The sequence below is a fragment of the Cherax quadricarinatus genome, chromosome 76 (genome assembly GCF_038502225.1).
Source record: "Cherax quadricarinatus isolate ZL_2023a chromosome 76, ASM3850222v1, whole genome shotgun sequence".
In the NCBI taxonomy this organism is placed as follows: domain Eukaryota; kingdom Metazoa; phylum Arthropoda; class Malacostraca; order Decapoda; family Parastacidae; genus Cherax; species Cherax quadricarinatus.
The window spans coordinates 9,015,054-9,031,236 of record NC_091367.1 but is presented as its reverse complement, the minus strand read 5'-3'; the positions used below and the strand labels follow the sequence as shown (position 1 = coordinate 9,031,236).

The following is a 16,183-nucleotide window of genomic DNA, read 5'->3' as shown; positions in this document are numbered from 1 at the left end:
TCAAAGATGTATTTGGAGAGAGAGAGAGAGAGAGAGAGAGAGAGAGAGAGAGAGAGAGAGAGAGAGAGAGAGAGAGAGAAAGAAAGTCGGTGAGTTCCTGTTCTTACAAATACCATAGTTTTCATAAAGCAAAATTTATAATGCAAACTGCTATTTCCCATAGGAGGAGGATGTAATTAAGGGTTATGGTACAGAAACACCTAAAAATGACCACTATTAGTAATCACCAATTTTATTGCCTGAAACAAAACATAATAAATATCAGAAGACAGTAGTTGATGCAGAAAAACTTCTGGCAAGTATCACAAATCTACAATCCATCAATGCTAACTTTTGTTATCTCACCCTTTATTTCCACTTATTGACTTCCTAGTTGTCTCAAGCAGCACCATAACTATCTGTAAAACTTTGCCTTTTATCAACAATGATCAACAAGTTATATACTGTACCACAAAAGTTAAATAAACCACAATCTTAGAGATGAAAGCAAACTGACTGGGTGACACTTTGCATTTTTGTTCAAAAGGGATTTTGCAGGGAGGGATTAAATATTTTGATGATGGGGCCAACCAGATAACATACATTATAAAAGTACGGACGTATGTGCAAAATTTTGCAAAACTAACCTTAAGTGTTGACAGAGTAATGAGTACAGGTGTGTGTACGTGTAATACGTGCTTCAGCAACCAAGTACAGTAAATGTACTATTATGGACAGCACAATCAACTGCTCATTATATATATATTTTTTTTTTTTAACAAACCGGCCGTATCCCACCAAGGCAGGGTGGCTCAAAAAGAAAAAGAAAAGTTTTCCTTTTTAAATTTAGTAATTTGTACAGGAGAAGGGGTTATTAGCCCCTTGCTCCCGGCATTTTAGTTGCCTCTTACAACACGCATGGCTTACGGAGGAAGAATTCTGTTCCACACACACACACACACACACACATGGTTTATGCTGTACTACATATACATACATTATACACATAAACATTTTATAATACAGTAGTACTAAAGAAAATGCTGGATCATTCTATATTACAAAAGTTTTGTATGTGTACATCATTGTTTTATTACTGTTGTGGTCTTTTCTTAACAATTTTAAGCCACTGATCTAATGCTGAGTTAACAAGAATCTCAGCTTCCTCCTTGCGAATTGTGTACAAAATGCTCATAATGCCTTTTACACTTAACACAGTAGCAAGAGGCTGTTTAAGGTGCACAAGTAAGGAATATGTAACAAAGGCAAACACCCTAAATGCACCAGCAATCACCTTATCTAGTATTTTCTCTACGGCAGTTTCAGGAAATATGTCACAGAAGACACTGAGGCACAGGTCCACCAACAAACTGCTAGTGAAGAGCTCAATCTTCATCATGTGGTAATGTAAAGAGGCGTTCTCCTTGCGCAACATCCCAATGGCCTCCATTACAGCATCTGTGATCACAGCATGATTTTTCAAAAGCAAGGAGTAGAGAGACGAACACACATGAAAAATATCAACAGGGTTGTCACACAAACATGAAATTTTTTTCGCAATTTGGAGAAAATGCTGACATTCACTTTTCTTTAACTGCTTTCTTATGTCATAGAGAAGCTTTGCTTTGCTTATTAACCACATAAGCAAATAATTCTCAGGGGTTGGAGCTTCATCCTCGCTTTTTATTACCATTTTGACAGTTACATCATCCACTGGAAGACTGAGATCACTCGTGTTATCATTTCTCACCACCACCACATTCTCAAGTTTCAAAGTTTTAAGTATATGCCACAGGTCATCAAACAACAAAGTTTGCTGTTGCATAACATAATCCTGAGACTCTGCATACCGAGGAGTTACATGTAACAGTAATTTCCAAACCAGAAATCTATATGCACCTGGGACAACAGTGCGATGGCAAAAGTGAGCAAATTTCTTCTCGTCTAATGGTTGCTCTTTCAGTAATGTTTCCACGGTTCTTTTATCTTCAACTTCACGTAATCCAACCTTTCCATAAAACTGACTACGGAAATTTCTTTCGTCACCCATTTTGCTTAAGACTAGTTGTAAAATTACATGAAATCTACCACCAAAACCATTTCAATAGGGAAACATTTTGCTCAAAACACAGAAAACCAAAAACATTTTCGCATACAGTTCCTTTATATACACAGTAGTCAATTACGTATATAGCGAGTCAAGATTTACGAGTCACTCAGTGGAGTATTCCTTGTCACTGCCTGCCTCAAGAGCAGCTGGACCAATAATCATGCTGAGGTCATTAAACTGGACACAGAGAGTGCTGAGCTGGGACTGCATAGACGACATCACCGTTTGTTGTTGCTGCTGAAATTCCAACACTTCGCTCAGTATTTGATTTAGCTGGGCTCTGATATTCTTCACATTATGTACAAGTTCATTAATAACCTGCAATCAAAGAAATGTAGTATTAATGTCTGCAGCATCAATTATTTATACACAGTATTAATTCAAGAATGACAATAACTTTTTTTTCAATACACACTGGCCATCTTCCACCAAGGCAAGGTGACCTGAAAAAGAAAACTCACTTTCATTCACACTATCACTGTCTTGCCAGTGCAAAGCATACACTACACTAGCCTGACTTTAAACAAGAAATATTTGGTTTGTAAATCAAATTTTTTATTTTCCTAAGAAAATGAAAGGCACAAAGCAAGGACTAGGGAGGTATCATTGTGGGAACCTATGCTGTCTTATCTGTTACAGATGTTAGATACAAATCACAAACAATCAAGTCACATTAATACTGATACTGAAACAGTCTACGTCTGCCATTTATATCCAACATCTTTGCTTGCTAGAAAAAAAATTATGAGAATTTGCCTAAATTTGTCCTTTTCAACTGAAAAATTCTGAATTAAAAGGACATAAAAATATTTTTAAATATTCCTCCAAATTGCATCTGTATCCTGCATATCATGTCTTGGAGCCTTAGAGCTGGATATCTTGCTAGTTGGAGGGTGAACAATGGGCAAAAATCGACAAACTTTAAGGAGGGATCATGTTTGAAGTTACATTACTTAGAGAGGGGAAAACAGAAAAATGCTTATCTTCCGGCATTCGTAAAGCACAGATTTACTTAACTATAAAGCTTCATCAGCCTCTTCTAAAACTTTGCTTATGTATTCTTCATGCATATCTTCAAAGCCTCAGTCTTGCAATCCTTCACAGCAACAATTTCATGGAACTGGCTCCTTACCAGGGGATGAACTCGAGAAATTATTTGCTCACAGAAAGTAAGTGCACGTGGCATAGGTTACTGTACCCAAATCTTGGACCTAACTATGATATGCTTATTCATTCACACTCTGGTACATAATATTAAAGTCTTAAAGTGCTACAAATTTTTATAGCTTTTTTTTTTCCAATAGTGTTAATACAAAATCGTATGTTAAGATTCCAATTGTAAAGAGAGTTCAATGTATTTCCTAACTTTAAACAATATTTGATGCATTAAATTATAAGCAGCAACACTAGTTAAGAAGCTTCTTATATTACATTACTTTAAAATGGCAGAAGCCTCCTGCAACAATACATGACCAAAGCCTCTGTACAGAAGAGGAAAAACTGCCTAGATTTTGAAGCATAAATTCCTGGAAAGAAGAGCCCTTCAAAAGCATCAGTAAACCCGCTCCCCTCCCCCCAACCTTGACATGAACTGATACAGAGTGGTGGACTAACCTGTGTGTCAACACCTTGTGCTGCAGCCAAAATCGAGAATTCTTGGTTAATCATGCACGACAGAGTTGCCAGTTCACTCTCAGCCTTGCTAAACTGAAAATAGAAAACAATAAGATAATGAAATAAAACAGTCACAAATGTTATATACCTTATGTGTATCAGATGGAAAACAATTGTTATACAGAACACCAATAACTCCCAAAGAAAATTTCAAGCGTTTGTTAAAATCGTAATTATTATAATGACTTATTGGTTCGACATTTGTTTCTATGCTGACACTGAGAAATGAAACTGAAGATGTGTTAAAATTATAGTGCTACAATACTGTATAACATTACATTCAACCTGTATTAAGCATTTGAGCTAAATCAAATAATACTACAACATACTATTTTCTTACCAAAGTACAAAACGTCTTACTGCACTCATGTACCCCCCCCCCCTCGTATTTTAACCCTTTCAGGGTCCGTCCCGTAGATCAACGGCTTTACGTTGAGTGTCCAAACCGTAGATCTACGCCAAAATTCTAGCGCCATCAAATTTAGAGCGAAAACGCTCATAGGCCTACATGTGAGAACGGGTCTGCGTGGTGGGTGTGCGCCATAAACAAAAAATCTAGGCGCCCGCATAGCATTGTGGGAACGCCGGCTCAGTTACCCTTGTTCACCATGCCTCGTCCCAAGTCAGCTCTCACTCCCCGGAAAATTGGGACTCTCCTCTACCTATCTGATAGTTCTGACACTGATGTATGTGGAAATGAAGACGAATTTTACGGCTTTGATCAGTTAGTGACCGAAAAGAATGACCAGGATATCGATAATAGTGCAGAAAACCCCGACGATCCTCAACCTTCTACCTCTGGTGTGGGCACTCGTGACTCACGGTCGGTTGTTCCTCATCGCAAGAGAAAACTAATATTTTCGTGTGGCCAGGCCTCTGACTTCAGTAATGATGATGATAGTGATGTGGACTGTGATTTTATTGCGCTCGACGATCAATCGAGTAGCGATAGTGAGGAATCATTCACCAGTGAAGCGTCGGTATGTTCGCCGCCGCATGCGCTCGGGTAGTGTACCCTATGCTGTGCCCAGGGGACGGAGTACATCCTGTGGCCCAACACCAGTTTTAGGTAGTGATAGTGAGGATGATGTGGCTACACTTGGCATGGACAGACCACTGGCATCAGTGGATGGTGTTAGTGGTGATGGTAGTGGCACCGCCATGCGTGACTCACCAGGCCACGCTGGGACCCACGCTGCTGACTCGTCAGTTCAAGGACAAAGCGGAGCGCCAGCCACCAGCCCACCACAACCACCCTATGATATCCAGTATCCACCAGCAAACCATATGTGGGATTGGCAGCAAAACCCCAATTTTGTTCCCAAGCCTCACCACTTTGATGATTCTCAAAGTGGAATTCTACCTACTTGTCCCCTTGGAACCACGGCCAATGAACTGGAATTCTTTGAATTATTCTTTGACCAGCCATTGATGGAAATTATTGTCAGGGAAAGTAATAAGTATTTTGAGTACACCATGGCAAATACGATCTTAATCACCACAGTCAAGACTACACAGGTGGAAAGAGACGACTGTTGCAGAAATGTATTTGCTTTTTGCAACAATAATGCTTATGCCTCACGTCTATAAGCATAATATAAAAGCATACTGGTCCACAGATCGGCTAATTTCTACCCCAGTCTTCAGTGAAATCATACCAGTGAACAGGTTTATCTTACTCTTACGTATGTTGCACTTCTCTGACAAAACCAGGCCTGACAGAAGTGACAGGTTATACAAGATTAGAAATGTTTCCATGTATCTCAAACAAAAGTTCAGCATATACTTTTATCCATTCAAGAATCTTGTAATTGACGAGTCTTTGATTTTGTTCAAAGGTAGACTGTCATTCAAGCAGTATATACCGAGCAATAGGAAACGCTTTGGTATAAAACTGTTTGTACTCTGTGATTGTGACAGTGGCCTGGTGTTGGATATTGTTGTATACACGGGTAGTAAAACATTGAAAGATACCAAGATGTTATTGGGTATCTCAGGTGACGTAGTGAGAAACATAATGGCACCTTATCTTGGTAAGGGGCATACATTATATACCGATAACTGGTACACAAGCCCATAACTCAGTGATTTCATGCGAGTGAACAAGACAGATGTGTGTGGCACAGTGCGTTCTAATCGTAAACATATGCCCAGCCTTAACGCAGGTGCTCGTGGTGATGACGTGCAGGTGTTTACTGTCAATGACATCATGGCATTACGGTGGCATGACAAACGAGATGTCACATTGTTGACAACCATTCACCGTAATGAAATGCAAGACAGTGGCAAAGTTGATCGAGTGACTAATGAACGTATTCGAAAACCAGTGACAGTGATTGATTATACACAAAACATGTGCTTGGTTGACAAATGTGACATGCAGATTGGTTTTGTTGACTGTGTTCGTAAGAGTTACAAGTGGTACATGAAACTTTTCTTCCATCTCATGGACATTTCAATGCTCAATGCATATAGTATGTACCAAATAAAGACTGGCAACAGACCACTGTATGGTGAATTTTGTTTGTCTTGTCAGACAACTCATAATGAAGTACCAGGTAACAACACCTGCTATACAACACGGTCCTCAAATTCCTCAGGATATACCCAAGCGTTTGAGGAGGGAAGGTGATCATTTCATAATACAACTTCCTTCAACTCAGAAGAAATTTGCTCAGAAGAGATGCATCATCTGTGCACAAACAAAAAGACGGCAACAAAGACGCAAAGACACTCGGTTTATGTGCGAGGAATGTAAGGTGCCTCTGTGCATGGTGCCTTGTTTCAAGGAGTTCCACAAGCTCCAGCAGTTCTAAAACCATGTCCAGTGATTGTAAATATGTAAATATATGATATAACACTAGTATTATACAAGATTTGTGCATGTTTATTGTAATAAACAACAGTGGTAAACAATAATATGATAACTTTAGTGCGGTTATTGTGTTCAATACAGTGAGTTTATATATGTACATTATATACAGTATTGGTCTCTCAGGCCCCAAATGTTAGTAGGAATAGAAAAAAATTGGAAAAAAAGAAAAAACAAAAACCGCAAAATAATGTAATGCGCGTATGTGGAATTCGTCGATGTTGCCGCCACCACATCATTTTCGACAAACTTCTTGGCACTGTATCTCGGTAAGTACGTACTGATCAGAATTTTTTTTTTGTCTTATTACCTTCACAAAAATATGCTCTTTAATTCTGTAAGAAAAAATAATTTTTTTTTTTTTTCAAAATTTCTTGGACACTGGAGCACCACTTCAGATTTTGGCCTTGGACCCTGAAGGGGTTAATGCTGTACTACGTACCATAATCCACCACATGAGCCAGGATTTTATTTTAGGTGGGACATGGTCTAAAATTGGGGAAAATCGAGTACTAGAATTTTTGCATATATCGTACATACTAACATTACGTTACATCCAATAAGATGTGCATATACATCATGCCCAGTTAGGCATACAATGTTGATAGATTACACTTTTTCCCAAAGATAACCAACAAGGACCAGTAATATGATTTATTTCCACTGTTTTTTTTCCCTTTGAACAGTACAGTATCTTATTTATGCATATACATAAGTCATCATCACGTTCTGGAAATACTACTACATAATATTAATGGGGAACTTTTAAATACCAGAACTTGGGTAATGGGAAGTGATAAGGCTTGATCCAAGGAAGGGGAGGGAGGAAAGGGTAGTGCTTCATGTTCTTGGAGCATGTCTTCTACTAGCATCAAGGCACACCCTTGAAAGGTAAAAAATAGTACAAAGTATAAAAAACAAGAACCGTTAAAAATACAAGACAACAGCTTACACTGTATAAGTTATGCCAAATACAAACTGGATCAATGCAATGTTCGTGCCTTAGTGTCCATGGGCATGTTTCTTTACACTTGCTATTGCTGTTTATCTTGCAGCAAGTAGGTGCCTGGATGTTAGTTGACAGGTATGGCTCACATCCTGGGGGGAAAAGATTATGGGACCCCTATGAAATAAGAGTCCTCCATGACATACTGACTTTCTTGGTTTATCCTGGGTGGCTAACCCTCTGGGTTAAAAATCCGAACAAATCCTCTCATTTTACAATACTGATTAGGTACCCCTGGTACAGCATTAATACATAAATGTTTTCCTGTGTTTCTGCAGCTTCACCAATTAGACAGTTCTCAGTTTTAGTCATTTATTTACAGTATTACTAACTACAGTATTACATTATTAATTATAGTACGTATTGTAATATTACTACAGTTTTACCCAACATGATTATAATATAGTACATGCTTATAGCATTACATGATTAGGTGAACCATTTCAGTATTACAGCTTTATGAAGGACAACTGATGCCTGGCTGCATACAGTGGTTACCACAAAATTATGTCCACTCTCCCCAATACAATATTGATTTTGCTCCTTACCCTTACAAAAATTTGAAGTGAAATTGTCTGAAAACCATTTGTTAGCAGTTTTGCAGCCATGATTTTGTTTCAACTATTTGATTAAGCAAGACATTACATTGCTTCTAACATGTACACAATGTCACAAATCTTAAATATTTGAAAAATTTTATTCATTTACGAAAATAATTGCAAGATTAACAATATATATATACATTTTTTTTTTTTCAACAAGTCGGCTGTCTCCCACTGAGGCAGGGTGATCCAAAAAGAAAGAAACTCCCCAAAAAGAAAATACTTTCATCATCATTCAACACTTTCACCACACTCACAAATTATCACTGATTTTGCAGAGGTGCTCAGAATACAACAGTTTAGAAGCATATACGTATAAAGAGACACAACATATCCCTCCAAACTGCCAATATCCCAAACCCCTCCTTTAAAGTGCAGGCATTGTACTTCCCATTTCCAGGACTCAAGTCAGACTATATGAAAATAACCGGTTTCCCTGAATCCCTTCACTAAATGTTACCCTGCTCACACTCCAACAGATCGTCAGGTCCCAAGTACCATTCGTCTCCATTCACTCCTATCTAACACACTCACGCACGCTTGCTGGAAGTCCAAGCCCCTAGCCCACAAAACCTCCTTTACCCCCTCTCTCCAACCCTTTCGAGGATGACCCCTACCCCTCCTTCCTTCCCCTATAGATTTATATGCTTTCCATGTCATTCTACTTTGATCCATTCTCTAAATGACCAAACCACCTCAACAACCCCTCTTCTGCCCTCTTGACTAATGCTTTTATTAACTCCACACCTTTTCCTAATTTCCACACTCCGAATTTTCTGCATAATATTTACACCACACATTGCCCTTAAACAGGACATCTCCACTGCCTCCAACCGTCTCCTCGCTGTTGCCTTTACCACCCAAGCTTTACATCCATATAAGAGTGTTGGTACTACTATACTTTCATACATTCCCTTTTTTGCCTCCATAGATAACGTTTTTTGACTCCACATATACCTCAACGCACCACTCGCCTTTTTTCCCTCAACAATTCTATGATTAACCTCATCCTTCATAAATCCATCCGCCGACACGCCAACTCCCAAGTATCTGAAAACACTCACTTCTTCCATATTCCTCCTCCCCAATTTGATATCAAATTTTTCTTTATCTAAATCATTTGATACCCTCATCACCTTACTCTTTTCTATGTTCACTTTCAACTTTCTACCTTTACACACATTACCAAACTCATCCACTAACCTTTGTAATTTTTCTTTAGAATCTCCCATAAGCACAGTATCATCAGCAAAAAGTAACTGTCAATTCCCATTTTGAATTTGATTCCCCACAATTTAATCCCACCCCTCTCCCGAACACCTAGCATTTACTTTTTACAACCCCATCTATAAATACATTAAACAACCATGGTGACATTACACATCCCTGTCTAAGACCTACTTTTACCGGGAAGTATTCTCCCTCTCTTCTACACACCCTAACCTGAGCCTCACTATCCTCATAAAAACTCTTTACAGCATTTAGGAACTTACCACCTATTCCATATACTTGCAACATCTGCCACATTGCTCCTCTATCCACTCTATCATATGCTTTTTCTAAATCCATAAATGCAATAAAAACTTCCCTACCTTTATCTAAATACTGTTCACATATATGCTTCAATGTAAACCACTTGATCTACACATCCCCTACCCACTCTGAAACCTCCCTGCTCACCCGCAATCCTCCATTCTGTCTTACCTCTAATTCTTTCAATTATAACCCTACCGTATACTTTTCCTGGTATACTCAGTAAACTTATTCCTCTATAATTTTTACAATCTCTTTTGTCCCCTTTCCCTTTATATAAAGGGACTATACATGCTCTCCGCCAATCCCTAGGTACCTTCCCCTCTTTCATACATTTATTAAACAAAAATACCAACCACTCCAACACCATATCCCCCCCTGCTTTTAACATTTCTGTCATGATCCTATCAGTTCCAGCTGCTTTACCCCCTTTCATTCTACGTAATGCCTCACGTACCTCCCCCACACTTACATTCTGCTCTTCACTCCTTAAAGATGGTATACCTCCCTGGCATGAAATTACCGCCTCCCTTTCTTCCTCAACATTTAAAAGTTCCTCAAAATATTCTCGCCATCTACCTAATACCTCCCTCTCCCCATCTACTAACTCTCCTAATCTGTTTTTAACTGACAAATCCATACTTTCCCTAGGCTTTCTTAACTTGTTTAACTCACTCCAAAAGTTTCTTATTTTCATTAAAATTTCTTGACAATGCCACTCCCACTATCATCTGCTCTCCTTTTGCACTCTCTCACCACTCTCTCCACCTTTCTTTTACTCTCCATATACTCTGCTTTTCTTATAACACTTCTGCTTTGTAAAAACCTCTCATAAGCTACCTTTTTCTCTTTTATCACACCCCTTACTTCACCATTCCACCAATCACTCCTCTTTCCTCCTGCCCCCACCCTCCTATAACCACAAACTTCTGCCCCACATTCTAATACTGCATTTTTAAAACTATTCCAACCCTCTTCAACCCCCCCCCCCCCACTACTCATGTTTGCACTAGCCCACCTTTCTGCCAACAGTCGCTTATATCTCACCCGAACTTCCTCCTCCCTTAGAAGTATATACGTATAAAAAATACAATATATCCCTCCAAACTGCCAATATCCCAAACCCCTCCTTTAGAGTGCAGGCATTGTACTTCCCATTCCCAGGACTCAAGTCTGGTTATATAAAATAGCCGGTTTCCCTGAATCCCTTCACTAAATATTACCCTGCTCACACTCCAACAGCTCGTCAGGTCCCAAATACCATTTGTCTCCATTCACTCCTATCTAACACGCTCACGCACGCAAAATATTTATATATAATTTATAATATATATACGTATATATATAATATCTCCCCAATACAATTTTGACATTGACATTGTAAGAGACTCCTTTCAATCACAACACACAAATAACTATTAATGAACAATTAAAGTAATTCTCACTTCTTGATTGTCTCAAATTCTTTATCTGCCAAGCATTGTGTATAGTTAACTTCCAGTTTCCAATCAAGCTGGAATTTCTCCATTTCTTTCTGCAAAATACTTTTCTGAATGACCCTCTCCAATTCGCCTTTCTCCCGCACTTCCCAGTCCTGAAAACCTGCTAAAAATGAAGCTACCTTCTCAAACACAAACTCAAGTCACACTTGCTCACTCCATTCGCACTCCCTTGCTCCATCCCCACAAGTTGCATTTTCACTGGAGCACCGAGTGCTTTGTGGCCAAGAACCTACAAATAAGAAAATACTGTAATGTAGTACATTTGCTCATAGGAACACCTGGAGAGAGTTCTGGGGGCCAACGCCCCCGCGGCCCGGTCTGTGACCAGGCCTCCTGGTGGATCAGAGCCTATCAACCAGGCTGTTACTGCTGGCTGCACGCAAACCAACGTGGACGATCAAAATGAGAATGCCAGAGGCAACCCTATACTGCAGAGTTTTAACTGTGAGAGACCCTTCCCCCCCTCTCCCCATAATCTTTGCACTTCGTATTATCGAGAACTTGATTCAAAATAAACCGTTGGTATACCTAGGAATTTAGAGCCTATGGCCTTCAAAATTTAATTTATTTTTTTTTTATTATAACAAGTTGTTCAGTTATGTGTGATTAATTTGCAATAAATTCTGCCAACACTAAGTAATAACAAGGTCCTTCCAATGACATTGAAATTATTGTAGATCATTATTTGTCTTAATATACAATGTTATGTTGAATTTAACAAATTTACCAATGATTCCAAAAACCTTGCCTCCAGAGAGGTAATGGCCATAACTGTTAGATGTATTCTATAATTTAAGGCATGCAAGATCCTATGTATGCCTCATATACAATGTCATGCAGATTACTCATGCTCATCAAGGAACTTGCTCTAATACTTTGTTTGGCTCTGATGCAATGTTATACAGTTTACAAGTGCTCATTGTGGTACAGTACTGTACTCTGACAAACAAGGCTTCAAGTTATCCAAAATATGGTTGTATGATTTATCCTGGACTATGGTGCAAGGAAACATAGGTCAGAGTGAACTGCAAAGTCAGAAATGCTGAATCATGTCCAAATTATACTGCCTCCTCTTTTTTTCTTTCTTTTTAAAAAGATTAGAACCAAATCAATATCAAACCAGGGTTAAGGGCTATACCATAATTTGGGAGTACTAAAAGTATGCAGCCAGCATCAAGTACCTGATAAACAACTGTAAAAAGATTGCAATGGGTATTTTCTGACTAGAGATTCAAAAAAATGGAAATAAATTATACCATTTAACTTTGTTTATAGTTATCCTGGGATAAATCCTCAATTCAATCACTATTATGCCTATAATAGTGAGCTTAATGCATCTATTGTTGAAACTTAAACAGATGTTTGAAGATTTGTCTTATTACAATAAGGTATGATATAGCAGAAAATGTTAACTCAGTGGCAAGCTTACCAAAGAGAACCTTTACTTTATCTAGGTCACTGAAGAGTACTCCACATGTAGACAAGAAAACAGTAATGGAAATGAAACTATACATTTCAACTCACCTGGAGTCCTCACCAGCAGAATGTACACTAAAGGAAGGAGGGCACCTTATGTAGAAGGTGACAAGTCAGGTGCAACCCTAAGTGCAGCACTACAGCCTTCATACCTGTCACTAGCAAGGTGAAGGAGACACTGAAATCTTGTACAAAAATAGCTGGGTCTTTGAGAGGAACCTGCTTAACATGGGCTAGTAGGCATAGTGCCTATTGGCCTATGTGGGATACCCTTTAAGCATCAACAAGGAGCATTACATTTTTAGTCAGGTTTCTTACACAAGTTGAGTGTTTTTGGATTGTCTTATTTAGTAATATCCTAGGTCCAAAAGAGCATGTAGGTCAGGATGAATCGCAACTGGATACGATGAATGTTGAAGATGGAGTAAAACAGAAGTTAATCACATTTATAAAATTGCTTACAAGCAGAGTCCAGAATATCTTGCTGCCAAAAATTTGTCAGGGTTGGGAACCAAAACCAGTATGGTACTAGGGGAAGGGAATACAACTTTGTAGTACCTGCAGTAAGTGGTCAGGCTTCAAACACCTTTTATTGTACAGCAATAAAAGAGTGGAATGGACTGTCTACACATGTCAAAGCCTGTCACAACATGAACCAGTTCAGAAAGAGCTAAAAGGTATCTGACGAGTGACGTTACAGAAAGGGAAAAGTGATTTCTTGTATAGCTAACATACATGTACTTATTACTGTGATCTGATCCTCTCTTTAAGGAGAATGCGAATAAACTTGGTTTACCTTATTCCTAGCACTATCTCATTTTAAGTGCTTGTTACACAGTCGAGTTACTTAGCTGTTTTAACTTTTAAAGGTTAAATAGTAAAATATTATGAGGACCCCAATGGAAATAAGTCACTGGCTTTTTTTTTTTTTTAAGGTTATCCTTGATAATTACACATATGCTTCTATGTACAGTGGTACCTCAAGTTATGAACTTAATTTGTTCCAGAAGGCCGTTCGAGTGCCAATACCGAACGAATGTTCCCATAAGGAATAATGTAAATTAGATTAGTCCGTTTCAGACTACCAAAAATACACTTACAAAAGCACTTACAGAAATACACTTACATAATTGTTCGAGCTGGGAGCTGTTCAAAACTCGAAGTACCACTGTATGATAATTTATGCAACTATTTGTGTACCTGTACTTTAATAAACTTAATAAATTGACTAGAATAACCCTAAATTACCTGGAGTAACCCAATAGTTAAATTGACTTTAAAGTGTTTCAAATGTAGTCTTTGCCATGCAAGAGAATTATATGTATTATTTTAAAAGAATTTTAGATTATTAACCCAAGATAACTTAGTCGTCAGGATGTCACTGGAGACTTATTTCAAATGGGATCCTTTAATTAATCCTCTCCTCCAGGATGCAACCCACACCAGTCACCAGGTACCTACTTACTGCTAAGTAAACAGGCAGATGTAAGAAAAAATTATTAATGTTCCCACTCATTTTGAATATTGAACCCAAGCACGAGTGGCTCAGTGTGAGCCAAGGCTGCTACCAAATAAGCCACATGAGCATTTTTTTAAATGAAAAAAAAAAAAAAAAAAAAAAAATCAGTACAAAGAAGAATCTTATGGATAGTGGATGTATGTAATAAGCATTGGTCAGGTTAGGTCCAGCACCACAAGCTCTGTGGAGTTTAAGCCCAGTCAAAAGACAAATGTCCCATGCTCCAAGGCAAATCTTTCAATATCTTCAGAAGAAAACCATTTAGCTAAGTGGCTAGCAACCCAGTCTTGGGTTCAATCTTGGGCGAGTGGAGACATATTTGCAAGTTTCCTTACACCTGTAAGGAATGCCAAGTAGAGGCGAGAGAAAGAGAAAAAGAGGTTAAGGTGGAAAATAAAACATTTCAGCTGGTTAGTATCGAGCTTACGAGCTCGATTTTGAGTTCAGCAACAACGTATGTATTAAGTAAATTTAGTCAAGGAAAAAACTCTAACTTAAGAGAGGGAAATTTTCAGTAAGTTTGGTTACATTTATTTTCGGTAGTAGCACTTGCTGTAATATTTACGAAGTACTACCAGTCACTTAGTGCCTTAACATATGTATAACTAGATAAAATTAAAAAAAAAAAAAAATGCAATACCAATATAGTATTAATATACCAATTTAAAACTATTAAATTATCAAAATTAAAAGACTCATGTAAAAGTTCCCCGAGGCCCTGACAAGCACATTTATTATTGGGTTATATAATAAAAAAAAAATTCTAGAGGCCCAAAATACAAGTACCTCCATTCTCTAACCCACTTAATATCGGAGAATTTATGTAACAGGAAATGTAAGCTTCAAAACACTAAATTAATCTTTCGACCTAAATAGGGCTTTGTCAGGACCATGAGTATTATCACATATTAAGTCCTGGGCTTAAAGATGGCTATGTAATATCAGTTTATAGATATTATACAAAGTATATAGATGACTTTCATGCCATAGTTACTATAAATCTGCCCTTTTATCTCAAATTACATTCACTGAATGTACAATTCCAGGGCAAGTGTATTTAGACACAGGTACCCAGGTATAATTACCACATAATTACCTAGGATAACTCCCCAAAAAAAGTCAATGACTTAGTTTCATGGTGGTCCATTAACAGCTGAAAACTTACAAAAACATCCCAAGTAATAATGGATAGAAGACACCATAGAAAAGCTATACCATAAAGTCTTCAAGATGCTCCTTTATATAATGCAGTTTTTCGTAAAACGTATAATAAAAGATCATCGAAAACTGAATAGACCATAATATGGAAGCCCTTTCCATGGGCTAACTTATTTTGGGTGTAATTATTTAATCGGTTTTACGAGAAAAAATAACTATATATAGAAGCCTTACGAGACAGCCCACTGCAAATAACAAAAAAAATAAGGCCAATGATAAACACGTATTTTTCCCTACTGCAGCTTATATAAATATACAGTTTGTCAGTAATGAAGGAGATTTAGACTCACAAGGACTTCCAGTCTCTGAGCAGCGGGTTCCATAGTCTAGGAGGCTGTGAGCAACTTTATATTAGTAAAGTTAAGACAACAGTTACTGTACACCTGCTGCCTCAAGGTACTGCTGCGTCCAACACTCAGCATTTTATTACGACGTTTTTATTCACCTTTCTTGATGTATGTATATATACAACAATAAATTAATATTTTAACTACTTTTCTCTTTTCTTTTATATACATAAGAGATAAAATAAAGGTATATTTTCAATTTAATGAAAGTTAGTTTGAATATGACAAGGCTACGCTTAATATCTGGTCGAATTTTAAAAAAGTGAAAGCCACAGATTATTTATAAAAGTGTTTCTACATATTTTGTATTCTGAACACGAATGATAAAAATAAGTATAGTGATAA

General features: G+C 37.8%; 1 protein-coding gene across 5 annotated transcripts; it reads right to left on the bottom strand.

Annotated features, from left to right (window-relative positions):
* Window positions 1-207: 207 nt before the first annotated feature.
* Window positions 208-15,918, bottom strand: TBC1d7 (TBC1 domain family member 7). 5 transcript variants are annotated; one of them, XM_053798222.2, is made up of 4 exons: window positions 15,782-15,890; window positions 7,588-7,733; window positions 3,704-3,796; window positions 208-2,407 (listed from the first exon to the last, which is right to left on the bottom strand). In XM_053798222.2, exon 4 carries the CDS (start codon window positions 2,027-2,029, stop codon window positions 1,073-1,075), a length of 957 nt encoding a protein of 318 aa, XP_053654197.2. In that variant the 5' UTR covers window positions 2,030-2,407; window positions 3,704-3,796; window positions 7,588-7,733; window positions 15,782-15,890; the 3' UTR covers window positions 208-1,072. The 5 variants fall into 5 exon arrangements, with proteins under 5 accessions (XP_053654197.2, XP_069957362.1, XP_069957361.1 ...); XM_070101261.1 differs by having other exon boundaries at window positions 7,637-7,733; XM_070101260.1 differs by lacking the exon at window positions 7,588-7,733 and having other exon boundaries at window positions 15,782-15,918.
* Between the last annotated feature and the right edge of the window lie 265 nt (window positions 15,919-16,183).